The sequence below is a fragment of the Ictalurus furcatus genome, chromosome 28 (assembly GCF_023375685.1).
Source record: "Ictalurus furcatus strain D&B chromosome 28, Billie_1.0, whole genome shotgun sequence".
Lineage (NCBI taxonomy): Eukaryota > Metazoa > Chordata > Actinopteri > Siluriformes > Ictaluridae > Ictalurus > Ictalurus furcatus.
The window spans coordinates 16,804,766-16,828,364 of NC_071282.1; the positions used below are offsets into that span (position 1 = coordinate 16,804,766).

The following is a 23,599-nucleotide window of genomic DNA, read 5'->3' on the forward strand; positions in this document are numbered from 1 at the left end:
CCCACTCTGAATTACTGCACACACACACACACACACACACACACACACACACACACACACTATCTCTCTCTCTCTCTCTCTCTCTCTCTCTCTCTCCTCAGTAAGCCCTTATCTCTGTCTCTGCCTTCCATCGTCTCTCACAGATGACAGTGGATCGAGCAGCCGTCACCCCGACGCCCTCGCTCCCTCTCATCCTCTCTGAGCAAGTGCACTCTCAGTACCACGCCATCCCCCCCCCCCACTCCCTGCCTCGCCCTCTCCTCCCCCACCCTCCTGCCCTCTGCAACATCGCCGAACTTTGCACTTCCACTTTCACTACATCTGCACCCTTCACTTGTTAGCGTAGATTAACTGCGAAGATTAATGCGGGGCTGCTGCTGCCCAAGTTTGAAGAATTTTTGCAGCGGGCTGCGACCGGGCAGCGGTCCAATTCCGTACTCCAGCGCCGTGTGCTGTGCTCCATCGTTAGTCTCCTTCACTCGCTGAAATAGATTAGGGTTAGAGAATTAATAAGCACTTGTATCTGGCTACAAATTGGGATACCTATATATATATATATATATATTATTTATTTCTTTTAAGTGAACTCTCCATGCTCGGTGCGTATCTCGATGTATAATTGGAGGCAGTTAAGGGTACAATGTTGAGAATAATCATGCCAATAACAGCCAGGCTTTCGCACCCAGGACACACACTTCATTTGTACAAGCTGCAAAATAATTGGAGTTCCCCAGCGAGCTATTGGACTGTTACACTGTTCATCTGAAGCCCAGTCCCTGAGCCTGACTTCTGCAAACTCATTCACACGCATTGTGCTTAATGTGTGTGTGTGTGTGTGTGTGTGTGTGTGTGTGTGTGTGTGTGCACCAATACTGAGTCCATACTGTATATCATATCATGTAAGAGTCGTGCAATAATGGATTTTCCATTCAAATTGAAATAACAAGTTATTTTCCTCACTGCATCCTCACTTCAGGTTGCTTGTTTACACACACACACACACTCGCGCCCAGTTCTTAGCTTTTTTTAAATCGTTTCCCGAGATTTTTATATTTCGGTCTCATTTGAAGGGAATTTATAGTTCGAGTGAGTATGATTGAATTTGAACGCAGCTTTAAGGAGGAAAGATTAAAAAAAAAAAAGGAAGGAAGGAAAAATTCACATGAATTCAATGTTAATGAAGTCGAAATAAAAGGGACGAACACTAACCCCACCCCAATTTAAAGTCTCCTAGCTTTCCGTACGGGTCGAACGAGATCTTGGGAATGTTTACGAAGTACGTTTATACGTTTAAACTTTTGGCGAGGTTTAATTGTGACTCGCTAAATTTCACTCGAAATGAGTTAATACTTGGTTTTGAATTGAATTCTGACAACTGAACAAGGTTTTGTTCGTTTTGTTCCACCCTGTTTCCATGTTCCACCTTTGACTGTGTATTGGTTTGTTTGATTTTCATATTAAATGCTTGTAGTTGCTTGTAGTAGCATGTTTCTACCAGAGAGGGCTCCAAATTCCTAAAAGTTACATACTGCTGCTTTAATGTCTAAATTCCCAATTTTTTATTATATACAGAATTTTATTATTATTATTATTATTATTATTATTATTATTATTATTATTGTTAATAATGATAATAATAATATTAAGCATATCTAGAAACCCTTAATCAATCATGCCTACTTATTTCTAACTCCTCCCCCCTCCTCTGCTCTCTCTCTCTCAGGTCCTTTACGTGTGGTGGTCCCCACTGAGTCGGTCTCATCCTACATGGGCGACACGGCGTTGCTGCGCTGCGAGGTGACAGGCGAGCCCATGCCTGTAGTGCGCTGGCAAAAGAACCGTGACGAGCTGCCCTTGACCTTTGACCCCGAGAGCAGGGTGGTGGTGTTGCCCTCCGGCTCGCTGCAGGTCAGCAAGGTGCAGCCGCCTGACGCTGCCACCTACCGCTGCCTGGCCGAGAACCCAGGGAGCGCTCGCACAGGCACGGACGCCGACCTGAGGGTATTACCGGGTGAGTACAGACCTTCTAGTGGTCTACTAGATATATATATAATATATATAATATATATATATTTTTTTTCGTCAAAGACAGGGTATCGCTTATAGTTTGAAAAATGTTTTTTGTTTTCCCCCATTGATGACGATTGATTTCCCATCGCTGCCCTTTGTGCAAGTTTGCACGAATCCGAATCTGAAAGCATTTCATCAATCTCCAGCTGTGTGAAGATCACATTTCACATCTGGCACTCAACTGAAGCACATTTTATCTGTTCGACCACAAAGCAGGTATCAGCCTTCACCGCTGCGCATGATAAGAGTCTCTCCCCTGGTGCTTTCTGACAGTTCCTTAACGCGGGATTCCTACGCTCTGCGATATTTGATATTTTAAAATTTCCTTCATCCGATTCAGCTCATTGCGTATTTATTAGGCTCCTTCCCAAGCAGGAAAAATGTGGTGGGGATTTAGGGGCTTGAGTCCAGAATCCTGGGTTTAAAAACTGATTAATGAGCCTCATCTCAGTGTGGAGTTTACTTTTCCTGCCTGTTTGGAGTGTGTAGGAGTGTGTAGGAGTGTGTAGGAGTGTGTGGTCCCCTGGCTCTGTGGAACTCCCAGACAGCTGGTATGGATTCCCTCAATTCTCCATGCTGTGTCCAAGAATACATTAAGCTGCTCACCTTGCTGCCACACACACACACACACACACCCACACACACCCACACCCACATATAAATGTATATATATATATAAATATGCACAAAGCCCTTAATATAAATGCATCATTACTGGGTCTGAGAGGTTTGGATTTACAAAAATCCTGAAGTGCCACTTAATTCTCACTCAATAACACACACACACTCGTCATGATCTGCATTTACATTTTGCTTTTTACAGAATCTGAATGTAAAAAAAAAAATAAAAAACAATCAGAGACCTGAACGTGACTCTAACACACTCTCCAGGGAGAAGAAATCAGCCCTTAAACAGTACCTTTCCGTGATGATGGTCATATTTAATCCCGTTAACCTGGTCAACGTTCCTTCACTGGTTCTGAAGGTTCACTTTTGTACCTTAAATCATTCTTAAACTTCACCTTTCCTGAAAGATTTATACGATTATAAACTACAAAAGAATGAGCCTTGAGGGTATCGCCATGGCAACACGGCAATGCACCACTTAGTACCCTTTTGATTAAAAAAAAAAACAAACAAAAAAGGTGATTTTATAGGACAGGCTTTTTGCGACAGAAATAAGACGTTTGTCCGTTATTTCCTAAAGTTGCGTACGAGAAATCTTCTAACATGGTATAAAAAGATAAATAATATATATAAACATTGCACTTTGTTGATTTGATGAATATGTTCGTATTGTATTCAGTTCCTTTAAGGCATCTCACTGGGCCTCGTTTATCAAGCTGCGTACGAACGAATTTATTCCTGAATCGATTATACGAGAAATTTAGTGTCAGTGAAAATCCTGTGGTTGTTTTTTTGTTGTTGTTGTTTACTTTTTTTTACCCTTAATAACAATAATAATAATAATAAGAATCACATTAATATACTATTAAATGAGTTTTTTTGGCACAGTGATTCAAAATAACTTCCACTTCTGCCTTCGAGACTTTACCATGATTGTTCATTTTGTACTGTGTGTGTGTGTGTGTGTGTGTGTGTGTGTGTGTGTGTGGCTGGATAATTCTCTGACTGATCAGCAGTCGTGACTCTACATGCATCAAGACAGAGCTGAGAAATACGATCAGAGTGAGAATGTAAATCACAGGTGTTGGAGTAAAATCACTCGTTCTGGGCTCAAAGAGAGAGAGAGAGAGAGAGAGAGAGAATTAGAGTGAAAGAGGGGTGAAGGAGGGAGGAGTAATTAGAGCGAGGGAAAGAGAGAAGGGTGAATTTCAGCCCTGAAGGTAGAAATGAACGCAGACTACACACAGAAAGCCAAAAGAAAAAAAAAAATTCTCATTTTCCGTTTCATTTGGATTAAATGCCACAAACTTGTCACTTTAGAAAGATGTTTCATTTCTTACATATCTCTATCGATGTCTGCGTTGTGAGAATTGAGTCACCCAGAATGCATCAGAAGTCTTTACATTTCTCATATCCTTATTCACTTACTTTTCGCCGCACTTTTTTCCAAACACACTTTCATATTATATAGCCTATAATAAATAATCACCGTGCCAGCGTTGCGTTTGGAAGCTAGAGTAAGCTTTGAGGGACATGACGACGAGCTCAAGGTGATGACTCGACCTCCGAATTCCTCAGATCTCGATCCGATCGAGCGTCTGTGCGACGTTCTGGACGCACAAGTCCGATCCGTGACGACTCCACATCGCAACTTATAGGATGTAAAGGATCTGCTGCTGACGTCTTGGTACCTGATACCGCAGCACACCTTCCGAGGTCTTGTGGAGTCCGTGCCTCGACGGGTCAGAGCTGTTTTGGTGGCACAAGGAGGAGCTACACGATATGGTTTTAATGTTATGGCTGATCGGTGTAAGAAAATTACAATTTGAACGGTTGATCATCGTGGACATTATGATCAGTTACACGAATCCTCTCGCGCTCGGCATTATAGATGACGTCTGATAATATACATCAGACACATCGGAGCTTAATAAGGATCGGCTCTTTCCTGTCGTGCTGATCAAGAACCTCGGCACGTCTACTGAGAACCTTCTGACTACGTACACGATTCACACAGATTCATATATTACACACAACACACACACACACACACAGACACGCCCCAAAGCCACAAAGACAGACGTTAGCTTCTAGTAACCCCGTTTTTGTAAACAACATTTGTATTGTTTGTTTTTTGCCCGCTTGGTCATACTTCACAACGCCTCTTCAGAAATAATAGTGTGTATGTCGTTCTGGAGGTGTTAATGTTTGTGGTGTCAAAGCTAGCGGGTGATTTTTTCCTGAAAAGCAACACCCGGTATTGTAGTGTTCAAATCAGCATGCCTGTAAAAATAAACCCATGCCAGGATGTTGTGCGCTAGCTGCAGTGTTTTAGTTCCTGTCTTGTGTTTGTTCTGCGCAGAGCCTGGAGTAGTGAGGAATCTGGTCTTCCTCCAGAGACCCGTGAAGGTCACGGCTCTACAGGGCAGAGACGCCGTGCTGGAATGTTCCGCCTCCGGCTACCCGACCCCCTCCTTCTACTGGATGAGAGGCAGTGAGATTATCCAAATCAGGTGAAGTCTGCTGGAAAATAGTGTGCGTGTGTGTGTGTGTGTGTGTGTGTGTGTATTAAAGATTTAACCAAGACAGGACTCGTTATCTCATACAGTATAAGCAGTGATCAATCATAATGTAACAGAGATTATAGAGCATCCTAAAGCAAAGAAGTGTCTTATATTCTGAAATCAGGACAGTATTGTGCGTTATGCAGTGCAAAAGTTTGTGCACCCAGAGCGTTCTGAATTTCTGATGGTATATCTACAAATAACAACTAGCAGAGGCTGATTACATTTATCACATTTAGAACGGGGGGGGTGGTATGGGGATTGGGGGAGGGGCCGTAATACACTAAATATCTTCTTGACTTTGTCCAAACCACCAGCTCGACTCATGACCTCATACGGTTTAAACAGCAAGGAATAATAATGTAACAGAGCTTATAGAGGATCCTGAGGGAAAGCAGTGCTACCACCACCGAGTGTCTTTATTGTCCGATTTAAGAAAATCTGGCAACAAGGCAGCAATTCCAAAATCGCAATCAAGGGAATATTTCAATCTGAGGTAGAATAGATATATCGCACTAACTGTATCGTTTCCAAAATTATACAGCCCCCTGTATCCTTCTTTTAACAGCTTCAAAATGGCTTGCTTTTCTCCCGTGGACAGCTCTCTGGTCTTCATGTTGGTTTATCCTTTTTAAAAGCAAATGCAGGCTTCACGGTGAAACCTAGCGCTCAAACGAAGAGTGACATTTAGAGCTTTTAATGCTTTTATCAATCAGTTTAACAGGGCACGCCTGGGCCGCAAGAAACACCTATTAGTCACGTGTTCCAATATCTTTTGCCCGCCTAAACATTGGGTGGTCCGCCAGCAGAGGTGGCGTGTTTTGTTTTAAGTCGTTTAACATTTAACGCGTCTGGATGTAAATACGAGGAAACGAAAGCCGAAATTTCGATCCATCGTCTCATGTTCATCTTTTGATCTCAAACCCAAACGTCTTCGAAGAACGTTCGAATCGACCTTGCTGTTCCGGTACTTTCGGACGGGACTGTATTCATCATCTTCACTTTGTCCTAAGGGCATGCAAACTTTTGGCACTGCTTATCTTTTTCAAAACAACAAGCTCAACTATGTTCCAAGTCAGAATTTTGAGTTTTACCAGAACCTTTATCTTTTCCAGATCGAGGAAGTACTCGCTACTCGGCGGCAGCAACCTGCTAATCAGCAGCGTCACGGACGACGACTCGGGCGCGTACAGCTGCGTAGCGTATAACAAAAACGAGAACATCACTTCTTCCTGTGAGCTCTCCGTGCTAGGTGAGTCACCCGTTTCCCTGTCGGCTACGAGTCCCAAGGTCGTTCAAGAGTCGTTCTGAATCATTTATAAAGAAAAAAACCCCCAAAACATTACGAAAACAGGTTGTTTTTTGCCTTCCCCCAGAGCCTCTGGCGATCAGCCAACTAGAAGTAGCGATATAGCAAGCTAACGAGAGCTGCTAGGGCCTCGTGTAGCAGAACACACCTTAATCTCTCGCTAAACAACGGCAGAAATACACTACAGCTCTAACGTCACGCCGCTTTCTGTACGCTCAGGCTCAGGCTCAGGCAGATCTGACATCAGCACTCTCTGGAGAAGGGAATCCTGCAGGCTGTAAATATGGACTCGTTAACATTTCTCCAGAGGGTATAGTTTTCTCACCGGAGGCCTTTAAAAGCAGGATCCTCTGATAAAATATTCACTGCAGATTGTTTCGCATCAGCGTTATTGACGCCGGAAGCACAAGACAAAACTAGCGCGTTTTCCTTAGCAGCTCTCATTAGCATAACACACTGCATCGTCTTCCACTGCTGCTCTTGTCTTCGCTTTTACTGTTGTTGTTGTTGTTGTTGTTGTTGTTTTTTTTTTTTTTTACAATAGCTAGCTGATGACTTCACATGAGTCTTGGGAAGGTGCTTGTTTATAGATGTGTATAAAATGTCTGACAAATCAGACTTTGATTTGAGTTCAAACTAAAGTAAGTGTGTGTGTGTGTGTGTGGGGGGGGGGGTATGATTTTTTTTCTTTCGGTCAGGCTTTTTATATACACAGGGTGCTTGAGCAACTCATTTACAGACCTGTACAAAAACAAACAGAGATACTTTAAGAGAGATTTCTTAACGTTTATGAATATTCCGTTAATATTCCCGTTACCATAGACGCAAGACTGTAAGGTTTTAAACGTGTTGTTTGTGAACGTTCCCTGGTCCTCCGCGCTCATTTACATTTTTTCCCCATGATACAGTTCGTGAACTCGCTGAAAGTCTGGAAAGTTTTTAAAAATGTATGAACAAAGTATTGAGAAAGGTCTGGATTTTTTTTTTAATTTAAATTATTTATTTATTTATTTTTTACTATTCTTCGATTTGGACAGTATATCTCCAAATAAAATAAAAATAACATAAAAAAATTCCACTAAGTTTTTATTAAAACGATATGTGGGTGCGTCTTGGAGCGAGGCGACGATACGAAACATAAATCAGTCAAAAGAGAGAAAATATATAATCTTGTTGTAAAAAAAAAAAAAAGTGTGAGAGAGATTGAGATTGAGAGAGAGAGAGAGAGAGAGAGAGAGACCTTTTGTGTTGGTGTGAAGTAGGTGATGTTCCGCTTTAGAGCTGTGAGATGATTGCCATCACTTTGAGAAGAGCTAGCGAAGCTTCTGAAAGGTCAGCGTGAGCAACACGGCAAATACAGAAAGATGATCCGTACACGATGTCCTGCTCGTGCCGCTGTGATCTTTCCCGGCTCCGGATCTGTGACGCGTCTCCTTCAGTATTTCTCCAGATTTTTCTCAAATTGACCTTTTTAACGACTTTTCCAGGCAATCAGTAGGACTTGACGGTTCGGGTCGATAGGTACTCTCGGCGTTCGTTTCAGCCTGAGTAATAACCCGAGAGGATGAGAGAGATAATAGAGTTCCAGCAGGTTTCAGAGGAGGACGTTTAGGAAGGAGGTTCAGTTCTCGTTTGGCTCTAATCCACGTCATGTGAGTGTTTCGAGTGACGTGTCGTGAGGGTTCAGACCTTTAACCCCGGCTATAGAGACCTTAAAAATGTGTAAACATTGTCGAGTTAAAAACAGGAAGCGTGATGTTTCAGTAGACGTCTAGACGGTGGAGCCATTTTGTTCGCCGTTTGTCCTTTTACCTCAGCCTGTAATACAGTTTACAGCACAGCACTGCTGAATTCTCGATTCTGATTGGTCAGAAGGAGTTGATTAATTTTCTATATCAGCAGCTCTGTAAGTAGCGCAGCTACTTTATATTAATATTAATGCGCTCGTTCTAATACGTTATCGTTTCTGTCGTGACTCACAGATCGACTTGTACGGCAGATGCTCCATGTAAACTTTTTTTAAAAAAAATTTAAAACCAAAGTTTACCCTTTGCAGTTTCTCAGTAACATTTTTGTCTTATTAACTTCAAGAGAGAGAGAGAAAAAAAAAGCTGCTACAATGTAAATAACAAAAAAGAAATAACTACTTTCCAGAATGTTCCATAACATTCAATGTAACTATAAACTGATAAAAAAAATTTTTTGTTTTTTTTTTACACCAGTGTTTCATAGTCCTGGTTCCGGTTCTGGAGTACGTCCTCCCCACACATTTTGGTGTCGTTCTTCCTCTGTGTCACGCTTGTGGCAGGGATTTCCTCCTCATGCCAAGCACTAAGTTTAGAAGCACGTGCTTCCGTGTTAAATGTCTTTGTTTATTTTTCCACGTGTGTTATTATTTTCATTCATGTCCTGTCTCCTCCCCTGTGTTCTCATTGGTCCTCTCTCTCTCTCTCTCTCATGTGTCCTAATTCCTCGCACCTGTTTCCATTAGCCCTTTGATTACACCACGTTCACGCCATGTCAGAATTACCGTAATTACCAGACGACAACCCGTAATTGTCATCTAGTAACGACGTTCCACTCGGAGCTGTTCACGTTCCTTAGACTCGGAAACGATTCGTCTCTATACGCCAAAACGAATCCGTGCGAGATGATGTCATCGACAACCGCAAAATACATCGTTATAACATTAAATCACGTTTTTTTAAATGATTTTTTTGATGCTATTGCTAAATATTGAAGAACACAGAAAGTGCATCAGGTAACAACAACAACAACAACATGTTTATTAATAACGCAGGCGCTGATAATGTGTTGTTACAAACCTGCACAAACAACAACGATAATAAAATAATAATAATACATTAGTATGAAAAATTAAACAAGATATATATTTATTTTTTAAATATTAAATTATAGTATAATTGCATGTCTTTTTCCTTTTTTAGAGCAGTAACAGCTTCTCGTTGCAAATGAAAAAAGAAATTACCAGGAGCACTGAAATCAGGTACTTCCTGGACTCGCTATGAGCATTAAACTGTCTTGTATGTCTTTGGTTTATTTTCAGAGCAATCCTGCGTCGTTGAGCATTAATAACAGTCCGTTATACAAAGTATTATACGGAAATATCACGCGATAACTACTAAACTTACGCCGTTTTGAGCGTTTCCGCATGACGTCGCGGCGGTCGTCGGCACTCTCGGAAAATTCCTAGTTTCCACGTTGGAAGTTAAGAGTTCTACAAGGACGTGAACGCTTTTCACAAGTCGGAATCTTATCATTACGGTAATCACGACATGGCTTGAACGCAGCTTTAGTTCGTCCGTTTAAACCCTCGCGTTTCCGTGTTCGGGGCCGTCACGATACGGAGACGGAGACGGAGACGGATGGAAGTGCAGATTTACTGTAATAAAGACCAAAATAAAACACAAAAGACACCCTGACCTTGTGGAAAAACATTACGGCAAAGACGAAAGACAAACGTAAGACGAGGAGTGCGGTGCGAACTGGGGCTATATACACACGTGAGTGCAGAAAAACGACTAAATCGTGAACGGCGCGATCGTCAAAGTTCATAACACAAGGATTTTTTGTTTATTTATTTATTTTATTTTTTTTTTTTTTGGGGGGGGGGGGGTGTTGGTGTGGAGCAGGCGATGTTCTGGTTTAGAGCCGTGAGAGGATTGCCATCACTTTGAGAAGACGTAGTGGAAACGTTATCTTTTACTATTCTTCGATTTGGACAGTATATCTCCAAATAAAATAAAAATAACATAAAAAAAATTCCACTAAGTTTTTATTAAACGATATGTGGGTGCGACTTGGAGCGAGGCGACGATACGAAACATAAATCAGTCAGAAGAGAGAAAATATATAATCTTGTTGTAAAAAAAAAAAAGAGTGAGAGAGATTGAGATTGAGAGAGAGAGAGAGAGAGAGAGAGAGACCTTTTGTGTTGGTGTGAAGTAGGTGATGTTCCGCTTTAGAGCTGTGAGATGATTGCCATCACTTTGAGAAGAGCTAGCGAAGCTTCTGAAAGGTCAGCGTGAGCAACACGGCAAATACAGAAAGATGATCCGTACACGATGTCCTGCTCGTGCCGCTGTGATCTTTCCCGGCTCCGGATCTGCGACGCGTCTCCTTCGGTATTTCTCCAGATTTTTCTCAAATTGACCTTTTTAACGACTTTTCCAGGCAATCAGTAGGACTTGACGGTTCGGGTCGATAGGTACTCTCGGCGTTCGTTTCAGCCTGAGTAATAGCCCGAGAGGATGAGAGAGATAATAGAGTTCCAGCAGGTTTCAGAGGAGGACGTTTAGGAAGGAGGTTCAGTTCTCGTTTGGCTCTAATCCACGTCATGTGGTTTAAAGCCGAGAGTGTTTCGAGTGACGTGCCGTGAGGGTTCAGACCTTTAACCCCGGCTGTAGAGACCTGGGTGGGTGTAAACATTAGGCGCTGTTTATTACCTTGTGCAGATTCGGTGGTAATTAACCGTTACAATCTTATTAGTTCCATTTTGTAGGTTTTTTGTTTTTCTGGCAGAACTTCTTTATTCTAATTAATCCTCTTACACTCACACAGCGGGATGGAGAGGATGTGTCACTGGACCCGGCTTTTTCCCAACAACAACTATTCGAATCTTATTAACTGGAGCTTAACACACGGTGTTTCTGTACACAGTGGCGTCCTCAGTCCACCACCGGGTTGTAAAAAGTACTGAGGACGTATACTTCAGTGAAAATATAGATAAATCTTACTTCATTAAAAGGGGACGTATCCGGGCAAAAATCTGCTCAAGTGAACGTGAACAAGCTGCTACTTTCAAATGCAGTGACGTGTTCGAAAATACAGCGTAGATGTTTTTAATGAATGAAATTAAGGTCATGTTTTCATGTGGAAAGAAAGAAAGAAAGAAGGAAGAAGGAAGGCAGGAAGACAGGAAGAGTAAGAAAAAATAGTGTATTTTGGGGTAAGAAAGAAAGAAAGCAATAATGGAAGGAAGGAAGGAAAAGAAAAAATATCATGTAGTTGGAGAAAGAGAGAAGAAAAAAAAGACAGAAAGAATAGAAGGAAGGCAGGAAGAAGAGTAAGAAAAAAACAGCGTATTTTGGGGTAAGAAAGAAAAGAAAGAAAGAACACAGTAATGGATGGAAGGAAGGGAAAACAAGAATGTATTTGAAGGAGGAGGAAAGGAGTGTATTTGGAGGAATGAAGAAAGAAATAAGGAAAGAATGAATGTAAGAAAGCAATAATGGAGGGAAGGAAAATCAATCAATATTGTATTTGAAGAAAGACAGAAAGAAAGAAAGAAAGAAAGAAAGAAGAATGTATGGGGAGGTAGATATATAAGGTATAGATAGATAGATAGACAGATAGATAGATAGATAGATAGATACTGTAGATAGATAGATACTGTAGATAGATAGATAGATACTGTAGATAGATACCATGGATAGATAGATAGATAGATAGATAGATAGATACTATAGATAGATAGATAGATAGATAGATTAATAGATAATGTAGATAGATAGATAGATAGATACTGTAGATAGATAGATACTGTAGATAGATAGAGAGATAGATAGATAATGTAGATAGATACTATAGATAGATAGATAGATAGATACTGTAGATAGATAGATAGATAGATAGATAGATAGATAGATAGATACTGTAGATTAATAGATAATGTAGATAGATACTATAGATAGATAGATAGATAGATACTGTAGATTAATAGATAATGTAGATAGATACTATAGATAGATAGATAGATAGATAGATAGATAGATAGATAGATACTGTAGATAGATAGATAGATAGATAGATAGATAGATACTGTAGATAGATAGATAGATAGATAGATAGATAGATAGATAGATAGATAGATAGATAGATACTGTAGATAGATAGATAGATAGATAGATAGATAGATACTGTAGATAGATAGATAGATAGATAGATAGATAGATAGATAGATAGATACTGTAGATAGATAGATAGATAGATACTGTAGATAGATAGATAGATAGATAGATAGATAGATAGATAGATAGATAGATACTGTAGATAGATAGATAGATAGATAGATAGATAGATAGATAGATAGATACTGTAGATAGATAGATAGATAGATAGATAGATAGATACTGTAGATAGATAGATAGATAGATAGATAGATAGATAGATACTGTAGATAGATAGATAGATAGATAGATAGATACTGTAGATAGATAGATAGATAGATAGATAGATAGATACTGTAGATAGATAGATAGATAGATAGATAGATAGATAGATAGATAGATAGATAGAAAGAAATCCTGTTTTTTCACCTAATAAAATGAACAGACTAGGGGTGGAATAACTAAGGAGGAATAAATGAATTTAAAATCATAATGACGTTGATCTTTTATGATCAGTGTTATAGCTCAGTTTCTGCACAAACCAGTGTTTGTGTCTACACTAAATAATCAGGTAAACTTTATAATCATGTACACTTTATAATAACCACCCATGAAGAAGAGTTTGGATGTGTCATAAATAATAAAACTCCACCCCTCAGCTACGGCTTCAAAGCCTGCGACGTCTCGACTCTTCAGCGGGGGTCTGTTTGTGAAGCACAAAGCAAAACTCACAAACAAGTTCAAAAGCCGTCTCTGTATAAACTTTTCCACAGCTGAGAATGGCGTGGTCCCGATTAGCAAGCGTGTTGCGCTTCATGAGCCTACATGCTATCTGGGTTTCAGCTTTGTTCTACGCTCCTAGCTCTGAGACAAATGAATATGAAACACAATATCCAGGACAAAGGTGAAGAGTGATGCAATCAGAGGAAACTTGAAGCGAACGTGTGATGTGGAAAATTCCGCATTCGAGGCTACGTCTCTTAGCTCTTACATCGTCCTTCTGAAATATGAGGACAGAGATGAATCGTAGCCAAAAATAGCCTATGCTAATACCTTACCCTATCATGTAGCGGTGATGCTAGTGATTTATTACTCATAATAGCGGTGTCCTCTCGGCTCGGCCTTGAGCCGCTGTGTCACGCTGTACTTAATTGTCATCATAAGAGATGAGTACTGTGGGGAGAAAATGGTTCGAGTGATGAAAAGGTTCGGAGCCGTGTTTGCGCGGTTGTAAACATGGCCGAGTGGAGCGTATCGATCATCTTGCTGTGCCACCTGTGTGGAGGAGAGTGCTGAGAATCACCAGTTCTTTACAGAGAGAGCGAGCGTTAATGTGCCACACCGCTAAACAAAGCTGCTACAGTGTTAGCAAGAGTTAGCAAGAAACAGTTATTAGCACGGTTTAAATCAATAGTGCTGGCTCTTGGCCTCTTTATCCCTCTCTCTCTCTCTCTCTCTCCCTCTCTCTCTCTGTCTCTTCTCTCATAAACCATTTCTCCTGCGTTTTTCTTGTCCTTTTTTTTTTCATTTCTTTCTCATCTCACCTCCTCTGTCAGATAAACGCCTCAGAGTCCTATTTTTTTATTAAACCCAACAGCTTTGTTTACAGTCTCCTGCAATATCTCAGGAGCAGGTCATGAATTTTCAATAAGAAAGTGAGAAAGTGAGAACGCTTTCCAGCCCTGATGTGACCTCGGTGACCTCGACCATGCTGCACACACTCAAACCTGTGTGTGTCAGTTTATTCTGAACCGATGGAGAGAGACGCTGGAAGATGTTCATAAAAAGGCACGAGGTGACTGGAGTTCGCCAGTCTGAGTGTGTCGATGCGTTTCCTGTAACGGAAGCTCTATTTTGTGAAAGAAAGGAAGAGAAAAAGGTTGAAAATGTGAGGGAAAAGGAAAGAAGGAAGGAAGGAAGGAAGGAAGGAAGAGAATGAAATTATTTGGGGAAAGAAAGAAAGAAAAGAGAGAAGATTATTTGGAGGTAAAAATTATTTTTTTTAAAAGAAAGAAAGAAAAAAGTTTTAAAAACTGCATCTGGAAAAGGAAGAAAGAAAGAAAGAAGGAAAGGAAGAAAGAAAGAAAGAAGTTTTTCAATGTGGTGGGAAAAGTGGAAAGTACAGAAAGAAATTTGTGAGTAAAAATGAAAGGAAGAAAGAGAAAAAGGTTTAAAATGTGGGGGGAAAGGAAAGAAGGAAGAAAGAGAACAAAAATACTTGGTGGAAAGAAAGAAAGAAAAGATAGATAGAACAAAATAAATGTATTTGGATGTAAAAATGTATGATAAACATTGTTTAAATATTAAATATACGAAATAAAACACTTGAGGGAGCCACATGTGGAAGGAGAGAACCGTGTGGAGGGAGCACCATGTGGACGGAGAATCGTTGGAGGGAGCACCATGTGGACGGAGGGAGCACCATGTGGACGGAGGGAGCACCATGTGGACGGAGAACCGGTTGGAGGGAGCACCATGTGGACGGAGGAAGCACCATGTGGACAGAGAACCGGTTGGAGGGAGCACCATGTGGATGGAGAACTGGTTGGAGGGAGCACCATGTGGAAGGAGAGAGCCGTGTGGACGGAGCACCATGTGGATGGAGAGAGCCGTGTAGACGGAGCACCATGTGGATGGAGAGAGCCGTGTAGACGGAGCACCATGTGGATGGAGAGAGCCGTGTAGACGGAGCACCATGTGGATGGAGAGAGCCGTGTGGAGGGACTGCTTGTGTAAACACCCTCCCTGTAGTTGATTATTTTCTTGTAACAGCAGGCCACACGTGTTTTATTCCTTATTTCATTCTCAGGTTACACACAGCACGTGCAGGAACATTCAGCAGGACCCGTCCAGTAACCCACCAACTAAACACTAATCAAAAAAGGAAAGAAAAAAAAATCAGTTTAATAGCTTTTTGCTATTAATTTAATTTTTCCTGAGCTGCTCAGCTCTTCTTGCTCCTTCAGGCCTGAAGGTGGTATAAGTACATTTCTGTGTTGGCTGTGAGAGCTGCTCGCTCCAATGCTCCTGATGCCTTTTGAAAAACATTTACGTTATCATGTCAGTAAAGCTGTCGATACTCCACAGCGCTCGTCGTTCTCGTTTCTCACGGAGACTGAAAAGCCTCCTGCCTCGAGCCTATTTGCAAACATCACAACGCCGCAACGAGCCGAGCGAGGACGCGGGACATCATGGAGGAGAGTTATAACGGATGAAAAAGGAGAGAAGAAGGAATGTAATTTAGCCGCTCTTCTGATAAGAGTTTAGCGATACAGACAGTCGTGATCTGACTTTATGAAACATCTTTTTTAAAGTAAAAACACGCGTTAAAAAAAAAAGAAGCATTTAAAGAGCATGACTATGTGCTCAGAAGTACAAAGGCAGACTTTGAAGAGACCTTTAATTGAGACTCATCGAACTTACGACAGAACTTTCACTTTGTGTTTTATTCTACAGACGAATCTGAGGCTGGGCAATACGACTAAGCTACATATCGAGTACAGTCAAGTAGAATATAACGCAAAGGAAATTCTGTTTAGCGTTGACCGTGCTCCGCTATATTGTTGGTTTGTTTATATATCGGAGTTATATCAAAGTATGTGGACACCTGAATACTGAACATCCCATAATCCAAAACCGAGCTTGGGTTTGCTACTGTAATAACTTCAACACTTTTGGGAAGGCTTTCCATTAGATTTTAGAGCATGGCTATGGGGATTTGCGCATTCAGCCACGAGAGTGCAAGAGCTAGTGCACTGATGTCAGGCGACGAGGCCTCATTCCAATTCATCCCAAAGGTGTTCAGTGGGGTTGAGGTCAGGGCTCTGTGCAGCCTACACGAGTTCCTCCACCTCTACCCTGGCAAACCATATCTTCAACAGGATGCCATTTTTTTACGTACAGTCCGTGATTGGCGCACCGATTGAGCGTCCAATCTCAATAATCAGGGTGCCTAACTCGGACAGTTTCGAAATGTGGGCGTCTCATTGAGTACGTCGACCATTCTGTGAAAAGGCTCCACCCCTTCTATGTGTATCAGGCTGTAACCAACCAAGGCGAAAGATATCCATAGTTTTAAATGTGAACATTAAAAATGGCTAGTTCGCTAAACACATAGCTAGCCCCTTAATGCACTTGACATTATGCCTAGAGCTGCTAAGGCCCCGAGTCAGACTAATTGTCCACGTAGCATGTTTATTAAGCGGTTCGCCTGTATTAGTGCTGGCCTATGATAATGAATGTTTGTTATTTGCGATAATAATGACTCCAGTGATGCTCATGAGGTCCTTTTTAGTGGCTTTAATTAATCGACCAAAGGAAATGTCAAAGACTTCCCCTCTCTCACTAGCTTCATTTCTCTCGCCGTCTTTTCTCCCACGCTTTGCTTCAGTTTGATGCATGAGTTCGGGACGTCGCATAAAGTTGTTATCGATCAGTGGCGCTTCACGGTTTCTTACTGAGAGGAACGATTCGTCTGGTGTTGCGGATTGTTCTCAATGCGGCTGCTCTCGTTAGCCTCCAGGCAGCGGTTGTCTGAGAGCGTCTTAGCCTGATGCGAAGAAACAGCATGGGGGGAAACGGGGATTCATTTAGAGGCACAAATGAGGGGGCATGCAATGGAAACACTTGAGTTCTAGTAAAACTGTTTACTTAAGGGTGCAAAAAACCCTGCAAAAATCTGTATCTGTATCGATATCTGTATTCGTATTTAAAGCCGGAGTGGGTGTGGCCTAAACAGAAAGGGGTTCTACCAGAGGTAGAAAAGCAGCACTGTGAGCATGGTGTATGATTTTTTTTGTTTTGTTCCCTTATTTTCTTCCCAATTTGTTCACCTGCCAGATCATAAGACAGCTATCAACCAGGAAGGGTAAAGGCTAACACGTGCTTCCTCTGAGACACACGAAGCCAGCCAATCGATCTTCTCCACAGGTTAGCATGACATACTCAGAGGAATGTACTCTCCGCCTTCTTCCGCATATACGATCTCACAGACGCCCACGATTGGCTAGTGTCGCTGTGATTGACTGTTGAGGGAGAGTATGCCATCCCTCCCAGCCACTGATGGCTGCAGCATCGTCTGGATTCGAACTCCAGTTGCACCACTCAAGGGCTATACACAGGACTGTATTTTTAATCATGCTCATGCAGCTATTTTCCTTTTCACAATGAACTTAATTGGCTGTATTTCCCAAAATGTAAACAGTAGTAGCCTAATTGAAACCACCGTCACCCTGATCAGGCGGTTGCTAAGGATGAATGAATGGCATGTTAATGAATGTGGTCGTCGTTTGTCCCACAAGCTTCAAGTCTGATCACTCACTCATGTCCACATGAAAGTCAAAACCTTCCACTCGTGCAACTGAACACCTCGAGTCTCAAGGAGATGCCCAGTGAAGAACCTTTCTGCCAAACAAATACTTTGGCCTCCTATTCATATCTGGATTTCTATCCATTTCGAACATTTCGAGTAATATTTTCGTATTCGGTCACACCCTTACTCCTGACAGATAATATTTAGAAAATGGTCAGACGCCCGTCAGACCTTATCTGACGTCTGTTTGGTTTATTTGACATTTCTGAGACTTTGTATGAACCTGCGACTGTTTGATGTCTTTCCGAGGCCTCACTCAGTGCTCGTTGTGACAAAGCTTTGACGTCTACTCAAGGTAAACGGACGGGCGACGCAGCACCGGTGTCTTCTCGCTTGTTTGTGTCACGTTTTAGATTGTGAAGGCGTATAAAAATCCAGTGGTTCGAATCGATTTGCTTGGTGCTGTCAAAACCGGGTAGACTGTTCGAGAAGCGGATACGGTACGAGGACATTTTTGTTCTCAAGAGAAATGTACCATCAAATATACAGCAGCGGTTCTTAAGGTACACTTAGTATCTCAGTGGCATAAAATATGCGAGAACCACTCCAGGGGCAAGAGTTTGTACCTTCTGAGAATGTCACCAGTTGGTGGTTCTTTTCAGTTCCTCATGCTACATAAACTGACTTTCTCCTGTGAGTTTAGGCAATTCAGTTCATCAAATAGAAAGGTCTTTTATTGACTCTTTTATGATGTCTTGGTGTGACATGAGGAAATGAAACAGGACCGGAAAGCTCGAGTGTCTTGCCAGAAGAGAGACGGTTGCGCAATAACCCAGACAATAAAAATGGCACAATTATTTACTCGATCATAAAACTAAGCTTTAGTTTATTCAAGAATTCATCCAATGCTAATCCATTGCGCCTCAGCTGAGACGTTGAGTGTTGGACCTGTCTTACTGAACTCGGGCTATAAAAGGATGTTGTCAATGGTCTATTTTTAGTCGGTTTTAGTTCGCTCTGATTTGGCCTCTCAATATATTGATTCATATTAAACTTGACGTGTTGTACGGTGCTGTGCAAAAGTCTTAGGCGCATGCAAAGAAATGCTGTAGAGCAAAGACGCCTTCAAAAATAATTGAATTAAATGTTTCTACATTTAAAAAAAAAAATACTGTAAGGAGCAGTAAACAGTAAATAAATGAAACACAGGCAATATTTAGTGTGACTACCCTTTGCTTAAAATTTATTGTTATTTTTTTTAAAAAAAAGTCTCCAATAGAATTAGTGCAGTTTTATAAGGAAATGAGTTGTAAGTGTTTTCGAGCATCTTGCAGAACCAGACACGGTTCTTCTGGAGACTTTGACTGTCGCACTCGCTTCTTATTTTTGCAGCGAAACCCAGCAGCCTTCATTCAGTACGTTTACATGGACGACAATAATCCGATATTAACCCGATTAAGACGATACTCTGATTAAGAAACTGGCATGTAAACAGAGATTATTGATGACCTTAATCCGATTAAGGTCATACTCGGAGTAAACACAAATGGAATTAAGACGTGTGGAGTATTCCTGTTTTAGTCGCATTATCGAAGCGCGTTACAGACACGTATGCACCTTAATCACACTATTAACGTCGTGTCGGAGTTTTCACCGCATTTTGCGACAGGACACGTACACACACGGCAGCGCTCAACCGTTTCACGGCAAACAAGAGAGCACGGCTGCGTCCCGAACCGCGTACTTGCCTGCTATATAGTAGGAGAAATACATGTATCTCGGCTACTATATAGTAGGTACGTACGCGGTTTGGGACGCAGCCCACGGCTTCAAGCAGTCGTCTATTTGCACGTACAGCACGACAAATAATTAACCGCACTTGAAGCTTTCGTAAAATGAAACACCCGAAACTGTATACGGTTCCATAACGAAGACCGACTGTATGTCGATACATCAAATTCTGGAGGGAACGTCGGACGTGGGGACGTAATGACGTGTGACGTTAATCGATCTATGTTCTATAACGTGTAAAACGGGAACATGAAAGGAATATTCTAAAAGTATCTCATGTAAACACCTTAATCACAATACTGTCTTATTCAGAATAAGGTCAATAATTAGATTACTGCTGTCCATGTAAACGTAGTCAGTGTGGTTTTTGTCGGAAAAGTGTCCCTTACTACTTAATATCCTGCTTTCTTTACCGACATACAAACATTTTCCAGAAAACGAATGTTTTTTGTTAATCTGACATGTTTTTGTACCGACTCGATAATATAGAAGTCATACAATAAAAATCTATAACAATGTTGGTACTAAAAAAATAAAACAGGGTGCCGAAGACTTCTGCACAGGGCTGTATGTGACCTCAGTAGTTATCTTCCCCAAATCTTTGAGAAGACGTCTTGAACCTTTCACTCTGAGTGCAATCTAGAAATGTAGACACCCCACTAACACTGGCAATAATATATCATTTTTATACAATAGTTGAAACTTCTTGACGCTGGTCACCTTAAGGGTCCATTTTGTACTTTTAGTGTGGAACTTTTATGTGAAAAGGTGCAACCTTAAATCCTTTATATTCACATTTCAAGGTAAAAGTTAGAAGCATACTAAGGGAACTAAAAGCCGTAGTACCACCCCAGTGATAATTCCTGGGTACTGTTTAGTACTGTTTAGGAAAGTACATTAACATTTACATTTACCTTTATGGCATTTGGCAGACGCCTTATCCCGAGCGACTTACATTTATCTCATTTATACAACTGAGCAACTGAGGATTAAGAGCCTTACCCAAGGGCCCAACGGTGGTAGCTTGGCAGTGCTGGGGCTTGAACCCAGAGCCCTTAACCACTGAGCCACCTCTGCCCCAGAAAGAGTACAATATACACTGAGTCTCTATGGGTACATTCTGGTTTAAAGGAACTAAAAAGGTCACAAAATCTCAAAAACAAACATATTGTTCAGACGGAAATGTGAAATCTGGCATTATAGAACCAGAGTCTATATCAATTGTTATTCTGATGTTGTTCGCCCCCCAAAACCAGAATAATTAGCCGGCACAATCCTTAATCCACTGTGGAATAGCGGCTGCGTGGATATTTGTTGTCCCCTTGAGTTATTAATAATGCATCATTGTCTGAGAATACAAATGGAGATCTGACTCAGTCATAAAAAGCCGTGTGTATGCGATACGCATGCTGTATTTACACAGCCCTCATGCGCTTCTGATTGGGTCTGACATCCCATTCCAGGGGGGTTTGTATCCTCACACGTACACACGCACACACACACCGTCTCAGCAGGAGTCACGGGGCTGGAAATGTCACCAGCGGTGCGACAGGCTGTCACTGATGCCCCTCGAGATCCCCTCAGCAGGGGGACGGTATTAACACACACTCAGGCATGCAGCAGATGTTTATTCAAACGCATGACGTGCCGATTTCCATGTGAATAGGGAAAAGCAGAGAGTCATTAAGATCAGCTTATATAAAATGAGCCGCTCTGTCCTGCTCGGGCTTTTTGTCATGCTAATGGTTTTTTGGATGACACGCACAACCACCGCGATCACCTGCGATGTGTTTTGTCTGCGCATTGTTTTGTTTGTAATATCCGTCTTCAGCGTCTATCTTTTTTTTAATATATCTGATGTCATCTTGCCATCTGTCTTGTGTTTGTTTTATGTTTTGTGAATAACATTAGAGGTGATTTCTCAATACTGTGAATGTAAGGGACAAGTTAGCCCATGAATTAAAAAAAAAAAAATACTAAGGACACAAGAACAGTCTATTAATCATGTATTGTTTAAGTGCTAACAACTTCATGAGATACACGTAGCTAAGTTTCCTCAGTGATAACAATCCAAAGCAAAAAGCTAACAGTACTTCTTAGCTAGCTAACGGTGCCACATTGCTAGCTAGCACGTTAGAGTTCCATATTAGGGACTTCTTTTGTCAAACTAGCCGACCTTTGCAATGCTATGCCATTGCGATTTAAAGTTAATTCATTTCAATTAAATCACTTTGGATTTTCTTTGTTGATTTTCTCGACCAACCGATTCATTTTTCGTATAGGAAAAATAATGCATTTAAGCTGTCTAATGCCCCCCCCCTCCTCCCCCTCCCCCCAAAAAAGTTAAATGACTATTTATATATTTTTTAAAAAATTATTAGAATTTTTTTGCATGTACTTTATTAATGGTACACACGCAGATGAACTTTTTTTTTCTAATTACAGTAGAAAATATACCAAAAAATGCAAGAAATAAATTAATAAAATCTGATGTTCTAATTTGTTGGTGGGGGAAAAAAAAATAAAAACAGTCAAACTAAAAAAAATACCTAAGAAAAATAATTTAATTCAAGGACGTAAAAAAGGTCAAATGAAAGCAATGATTGTACTGAGTGGTTGAAATAGTGCATTTAAAATAAATAAATAAATATATATATATATATATATATTGCTTTGAAAAAGCTCATAGTAATTAGACGGAAGTAAGTGGTCAGATTGTGAGGGGGCGGAGCTTCTGAGTACTACAGCGACTACAGCTGGACCAGCGCTCATTATACACTTCCTATTATGTGCTACATCTTATGTTTTCAGTATCATTCTTGCAGTATACCAATGCATATTCCTAACAAACGGACTCAATTATTTAAATTCTCCAAGCCGTGGCTTGCTGTAGCGCCCGCGGCGTTTGATCCCTCTGTAATTGGTGGTTTAGTGTCTCACCCCGGGTGGAAGAGGAAGGGATTGCTGTTTAATGGAAATCGTTAGGGCTTAATTAGCACAGTACGCTCCTGATAAAGCAGCATCTCGTCTAATGACATATCGATGCTGGCGTGAAGTACAAACACACCGCCTCCACGTCGGTGACTTGACAATACGAGGGGAACGCGAGGTCTTGTTTTGTTTGTTTAACACCGCATCGGGTTTCGTCCTTCTCTTGAGTTCTGCGAGATGGAAGAAGAGATGAAACAAATCACACACAACTCCTTTTGTAATTTCATCTGGAAAAGTTTGCATTGTTCTGGAGATTGGTGACTTCGAGCGCACACGCCCACACACCCACACTCTCTCACACACACACACATACACACACACTAGATTTGTATTTCGCCAGTGTTTTTGGAGCTCAGAGCCGGTCACACTCTCTGGATAATCGATCCTTCAGCACTCACTAAAGTCTGTGGGAGGCCTGGATGAAGAAAAGGGATAAATGCTTCCTCCTTTCATCTGGTTTGATGTGAGCTTAGGAGCATTGCGGAGAGCGGCGTTTAAGAGCTCGGCGAGAAAGGAGGGAGTGTGAACTCCAGCTGCGAAGCTGTGTTGATGTGTGTGTGTGTGTGTGTGTGTGTGTGCGTGCGTTCAGAGCTTTGTATGAGCATGGTTAATAGAGTGTTTAATTAAATGATGTGAGTAGAGCAAATTGAGAGTCTTTGCTGTCTGACGGAGGTCACCATTCTTTATTGTCTCTCTTTTTATCCACCTCTGTATTACTCTATCATCTTTCTTTATAGACAGGACAAAAAAGCTCGACAGTAATAACTAGTACTTACAGTCGAGTGCAAAAGTAGGCATACCTTTAGGACAAAATGAAGTATGCAAATCCAGTTTATTGTTTTCAGGTACTTATCTGAAGGCATATTAGTAACAGTTTAGTCATAATTACTATGAACAAAGACAATGATCACTGCGAAAGAGGTATGTAGGTGCTTGGTGATCGTGTGGTGGATTGGCGGTTAAGGCTCTGGGTTTCCGATCAGAAGGTCGGGCGTTCAAGCTCCCACTGTCGGGCCCTTGAACAAGG

General features: G+C 41.3%; 1 protein-coding gene across 1 annotated transcript in view; it reads left to right on the plus strand.

Annotated features, from left to right (window-relative positions):
* The window catches only part of dcc (DCC netrin 1 receptor), a 154,132-nt gene that overhangs the window by 23,962 nt on the left and 106,571 nt on the right, over positions 1–23,599 (plus strand). Inside the window, exons 3-5 of the mRNA XM_053617624.1 lie at positions 1,724–2,011; positions 5,060–5,210; positions 6,377–6,513. Coding sequence (XP_053473599.1) covers positions 1,724–2,011; positions 5,060–5,210; positions 6,377–6,513 — 576 coding nt within the window. The remainder of the gene's footprint in view (positions 1–1,723; positions 2,012–5,059; positions 5,211–6,376; positions 6,514–23,599) is intronic.